This window comes from Neopelma chrysocephalum, unplaced genomic scaffold (genome assembly GCF_003984885.1).
Source record: "Neopelma chrysocephalum unplaced genomic scaffold, ASM398488v2 Primary Assembly neopelma1_22, whole genome shotgun sequence".
Taxonomy (NCBI): Eukaryota; Metazoa; Chordata; class Aves; order Passeriformes; family Pipridae; genus Neopelma; species Neopelma chrysocephalum.
In genome coordinates, this window is record NW_020897689.1 from 5,692,091 (window position 1) to 5,697,763 (window position 5,673).

The window sequence follows — 5,673 nt, forward strand, 5'->3', positions numbered from 1 at the left end:
AACTTTTACTTAAACCAGTAGGAGGCTTAAGGCAACTATTCCAGGGTCTTGGAGTGGGAAAACCTGGATTCTTCAACTCTTTGCTCTCACACTGTGCTTGTCTTGGTTATCCTTCAACCCCTCTGATTGTGAAATGCAGAAGAATCAACCTAGAAAAGGAGCCTTAGTTGAAAGGCTCCATGTAAATGAAAATTTAAATATTATGAAACCACCTCAAAGAGTATACTCTTGTTTCACCTGTCCCATTTCACCTGTACCTCAGCCTAAAAAAGCTGGCAGAATGAGGAGGACTTGTTGGGGGAATATGGCATTCAGGCTCAGGGCCCTGCTTAGTGCAAAACAGCATGTACTCATGGCAAGCGTGCCAGCCAGAGCTCTGCACACCCTGAATCCAGTGCTGACCTTTCCTGTCATCCCTCCCTCCTTGTGAGCAAAGGCCAAGTGCTTCTATCTTAAAAACTGTCCCTGCTTCTGCCCACCACCAGAATACAGGGGAGTGGGGGGCTGAGGGTAAATAAGGAGAGGATGTGGGTGGCAGATTTGCAGTTTAGAAGTGCACAGGCAAGAGGGATGCCTTGATTTCTCTTGCACTGCCAACAAACTAAAAACCCCCAAGTTTAAGCCTTCCCAGCTTTTGGGCTTTAGCCACCCATTCCACTATTTTTTCCAATGGAGGGTAAGCTGCTCTTGCCCAGGCTTCCCCTTCTTCTTTTAGCCTGGAGAAGAGAAGGCTCAAGGGTGACCTTATCACTCTCTATAACTACCTGAAAGGAGGTTGTAGCCAGATGGGGTTTGGCCTCTCCTACCAGGCAACAAGCAACAGGATGAGAAGACATAGTCTCAAGATGTGCTAGGGGAGGTTCAGGCTGGACATCAGGAGGAACTTAACAGAAAAGGTATTGGAATACGAAAAACATTGGAGTGGACTGCCCAGGGAGATTGTGGAGTCATTGTCCCTGGAGGTGTTTAGGAAAACACAGGATATAGCACTTAGTGACATGGTCTAGTTGCCAAGGTGCTTGACAAGAGGTCTTTTCCAACCTAATTGATTCTGTGATTCTCCTCAAGCAGCTCGCCCAGGGCTTCATTGCCTTAGGGATGCCCTTGGAAGCCGCATCAGCCTCTGCAGTATGCAATCACCTCCATGGGCTCGGGCTGCTGGGAACCCTGCTGGGAGGGCTGGCAGGAGCCCTGAGGGTGCTGCCTGGCCCTGCCCACCCGCATAGCACCCGCACCCCCCGGTTCCCCAGCCCCGCTGCCATCCCTGCCCGACACTCCCTCCTCATCCCTCCCTCCATCCATCCCTCCACCCCTCCATCCATCCATCTATCCCTTCCTCCCTCCCTCCCTCCCTCCATCCACCCCTCCCTCCCTCCCTCCCTCCATCCATCACCCTCCCCCCGCGTTCCCACGGCCGTGGGGGCGTGGCCGCGCTGCGGGCTGGCGGCGATTGGCTGTGGTCGGGTCTCCGGCGGCCAATGGGCGGTGGCGGGGCCCGCGCGTGGCGGCGCCTTGCGGGGCGGCGGGCGCGCCGTGCCCGGCTGTGACCGTGCGCTGCTCCCGCTTCCCTGCCTGCTTCCCTGCCTGCCCGCTGCCTCCTGCCTGACCGCGAGGCGTGGGAACTCCATGGGGGAGACGGGCGCCGGGCGAGGCGCGGGACGCGCGCTGGGAGCGCTCCTCCCGCGCCCCGCCGCCCGCCGCCTCCCCGACGGCCGCCCGCGCCCCGCCGCCCCCGGCGCCGTCCCCGCCGGCGGTGCCATGAAGCGGGCACACCCCGAGTACAGCTCGTCGGACAGCGAGGAGCTGGACGAGGCTATCGAGGTGGAGAAGGAGAGCGCAGACGAGAATGGGTGAGCTCAGGCAGGGTGGGCACCGTGGGGCTGCGTGGCGCCCCCTCCCTCCCCTCGGCCCGCGCAGCCCCGGCACCCCCGAGCCCCCCCACCCCCGCCGTGACCGGTGTCCCGCTCCCCCCCGCAGGAACCTGAGCTCGGCCGCGGGCTCCATGTCACCCTCCACCACCTCGCAGATCCTGGCCAGGAAGAGGCGCCGAGGGGTGAGTGCCCGCCGGCCGGCCGCGGCTCCCCGCAGCCCGGCCCGGCCGCCCTGACCCCCGCTCTCTGCCCTTCAGATCATCGAGAAGCGCCGCCGCGATCGCATCAACAACAGCCTGTCCGAGTTGAGGAGGCTGGTGCCCAGCGCCTTTGAGAAGCAGGTAGCGCCCAGCGACCTTCTACTCTGCCTCCCTCCGCTCCTGGCAGGGAGTGTCACCCTCTCGGTAACGTCTCTGGTTCTGCCTAAAATGTTTCGTACTCCCCATTCCCTCTTAGGGATCAGCGAAGTTGGAAAAAGCAGAGATTCTGCAGATGACTGTCGATCACCTGAAAATGCTGCATACAGCGGGAGGGAAAGGTAAAGTTTTGTGCCTGACAGTGGGGCAGCAGCTCTGCAGAGAGACTGCTGTGAGAGGAGCATATTCCTGAGTATTGGGTGTGCAGTGTGCTGGGGAGTGCTTGGAGAACGTGGATGGTAGCTATCATATGTTTCATCAGGAATTTGGGGGTTTCTCCTACTTTACAAGGTTTGCGGCATTGCTAGCACTGAAAGATTTTGTGATGCTAGCTCTGGGTTGTTCTAGAGGAGAGTGACTGCAAGTCTCTCTAGCAATGTGTCAGCACTGTGAAGTGAATCAGATTTTGGCAACTTGGAAAACACAGTTATTGTTGTTGTCTAATGTTTGTTTCTCTAACTTTCTGAAAGTTCAGAACTAGGAAAAAATACAGGATGAAATAAGTGGTGAAAAGAATTAGCAAAAATGGTGAAAAGTGCTTTTAAGAAAAAATACTTTGCTTGTTTAAGTCCCCTCTAATAAGTTAAGACTTGTGTTTCTGATGAATTTCATTGTACTGTGGTTTTGCTTGCACAGGGGAGCCATGGAAAGAGCAAAAATACTTTCCTCCAGTGGCAGTGAGGAATTCCAGTTTAAAAATGGCAGTTTGTGACTAGTCTTGGGACTTGCAGCATCACAGCACAGAAAAGCATGTTAGACAGAAAAAAAAGGAAAAAAAAGGAAAAAAAGGAGCTTGGCAGCTAGTCTATGGTTGGGAATACTAACCACATCCAAGTGAAATACGCTTACAGGGGAGGGTGGAGTGGGAAGGCTAATTGTAGACAATGACTAGAAAACAGTATCTTAAAACTCTGTTCTTTTCTCTTAGGTTATTTTGATGCTCATGCTTTGGCTATGGACTATCGGAGTCTGGGTTTTCGAGAATGTCTGGCTGAAGTTGCTCGATACCTGAGTATTATAGAGGGTCTGGATGCCTCTGATCCTCTGCGAGTTCGACTCGTGTCTCATCTCAATAACTATGCCTCTCAGCGGGAAGCAGCAAGTAGTGCACACACTGGCATTGGACACATTCCTTGGGGCAGTGCCTTTGGACATCACCCTCACATACCTCACCCATTGCTGCTGGCTCAAAATGGGCATGGCAATACTAGTACTGTAGCATCTTCTACAGAACCACATCACCAGACCAGAATTGCTGCCCCACATGCTGAAACTTCCTCACTCAGAGTGCCCCCAAATGGCAGCGTTGGACCAGTGCTCCCTGTGGTCACATCTACTACTAAACTGTCTCCTCCGCTTCTCTCCTCCATGGCGTCGCTGTCTGCGTTCCCCTTTTCGTTTGGCTCCTTTCATCTGCTGTCCCCCAATGTGCTGAGCCCATCTACACCAACACAGTCAGCAACACTTAGCAAACCATACAGACCCTGGGGGACTGAGATTGGCGCCTTCTAAGAACCAACTCTTTAGTAAGGGTGGGAAAACCTACAAACCTAGCTGAGCTGGGTTATGCCACCCTTAATGTTGAAGTTCTTAATAACTGGGACAAAGGTACAGCTTCACCTTAAACAAGTCTGTCTAAAAACTGTCTCATTGGATTTTTTTTTGTTGTTTTCTACATTGTATTAACAGTTTGTTGGTTGGTTTTTTTTTAATAGTTGCTGAAGTTGTCCAAAAATAAAATTACCATAGTGGTTTGTTAACACTTGTGTTAGATCTCTGCTGAGCATTTAAGTCACTTTTGTAAACAGTTTGCTTCAAATGTTTCATTTTTCCTGAGTGCATCAGACTGGCTTTTTATGAAGAGATATCACGTATTAATGTTAGTGAAGGCCTAGTTTTGTTATTAATTTTTCCAAGACCACTCTTCTCAGCATTAACAAGCTGTGTTTTTATTAGTATTTTGACACGGAGATGTTCTATAAAGAATTACTCTTTTTGTAAACTATATTTGAGTCTTATATTTCTGAGCAAAGCGTTGACAAATCAGATGGACCTGTTTGACCAGTTTTATGTAAGAGTCCAATTTCTATTTCTTCTGCAGTGGTTTGGTATATTTGGTGATCTTATTTTAGTCCCTAGTGGACATTTACTCACATCTCAGAACCACTACGTTATTTCTCCCATCAAAAGGAACGGTATGAGTAAGGAGGGTGCAAAAGCCAAATTGCACAGTGTATTGGTGATGGGTTTACTTGCTGGGGAAGTTAAGGGAAATAAAGTTGTCACCTGCAGTAGTCTTCCAGCTGGAGCTGGTCATATGCATATTCATTTCATAGGGCCGGATTATGCTTGGGGTTACAGTGGAGTAATTGTTCTATTAGCCTGAATTCTTGGGTATCTGAGATCAGACTCTCTGTGAGCTTCACATTTTCACCTGAAATGAATGATGCTGGTATTTAATTAGCTAATGGAATGGTACGGTGGAACCCGTTCAGTGCACAGCCTTGTTGCTTAACAGATACATCCTAACCAGTTGATTTTTCTATTGCATTTTACTTTTAAGTGCAGTTCAGTGCCACTCTTTGTTTTGTAAGGGCTCTGCTGTGTTCCTGTGTGTGTGAGAGTGTGTGCATGTACATGTACATTTTGTTTGATTTCATGAGAATCTTAATCTGAACAGGTTTATTGAGGGAGTTCCATTCGATGGCATTTTCTTGCTCTTGTATCTGTGTTGTGGCTAAAATAAAGGAGAAAGAACAAAGTATTTTAAATGACATGCTTGTCTGATATATATCAGTGGAGAATTCTATGCCTCTGGGTATCATGGGAGATGTCAAACAATTGCTACTTAGTCCTGCCGTGGGCATTTGTATTTACTCTTTTCTCAGATATTATGGCATGCTTAGCTACACTAGCTGAGTACATGAAGAACCACAGTGCCTCGGAGTAACAGTTGAGGGAAGGAAAATGTAGGATTTGTTTTGCATGTCACTTTTATGTGCCTGGCAGTGTGTGGGCAGACAGTGAAGATACAAGGGTTTCTGCTATAGAGGAGGTTAAAGCTGCACTGCACTTGAATAGTCTTAGTGACTTTTATTACTATTAAAAAGTGATAATTTTTACAAATGTGGAGTTGTTTTCTGTCTAACTCATGAAATTGTTATCTGCCCTATAGCTCTGCAACAAAGTTTTGTACCTTACAGTCCGGTTTAGCTCACAGTCAGCCAGTCCATTAGTGCAGAATCTACCCAAGGTCTTCAACTGATCCTGTGTTTGTTACTGAGCAGTACCACTGATGCCTAACACTTTAAGTAGCAACCTGCCAGGATTACTGGTAGATAGGTTTTCTCCAGATGAGGTCTGTCCTACCTGCAAATCTCTGCCTG

The 5,673-nt window shown here is 49.4% G+C and overlaps 1 protein-coding gene across 1 annotated transcript; it reads left to right on the forward strand.

The window, feature by feature from the left end:
• Positions 1–1,618: 1,618 nt before the first annotated feature.
• On the forward strand, positions 1,619–5,413 carry HEY1 (hes related family bHLH transcription factor with YRPW motif 1). Its single transcript, XM_027689788.1, has 5 exons — positions 1,619–1,850; positions 1,978–2,053; positions 2,129–2,212; positions 2,328–2,409; positions 3,216–5,413. The coding sequence occupies exons 1-5, from the start codon at positions 1,627–1,629 to the stop codon at positions 3,797–3,799; spliced, it is 1,050 nt and encodes a 349-aa protein (XP_027545589.1). The 5' UTR covers positions 1,619–1,626; the 3' UTR covers positions 3,800–5,413.
• The last annotated feature ends 260 nt before the right edge of the window (positions 5,414–5,673 follow it).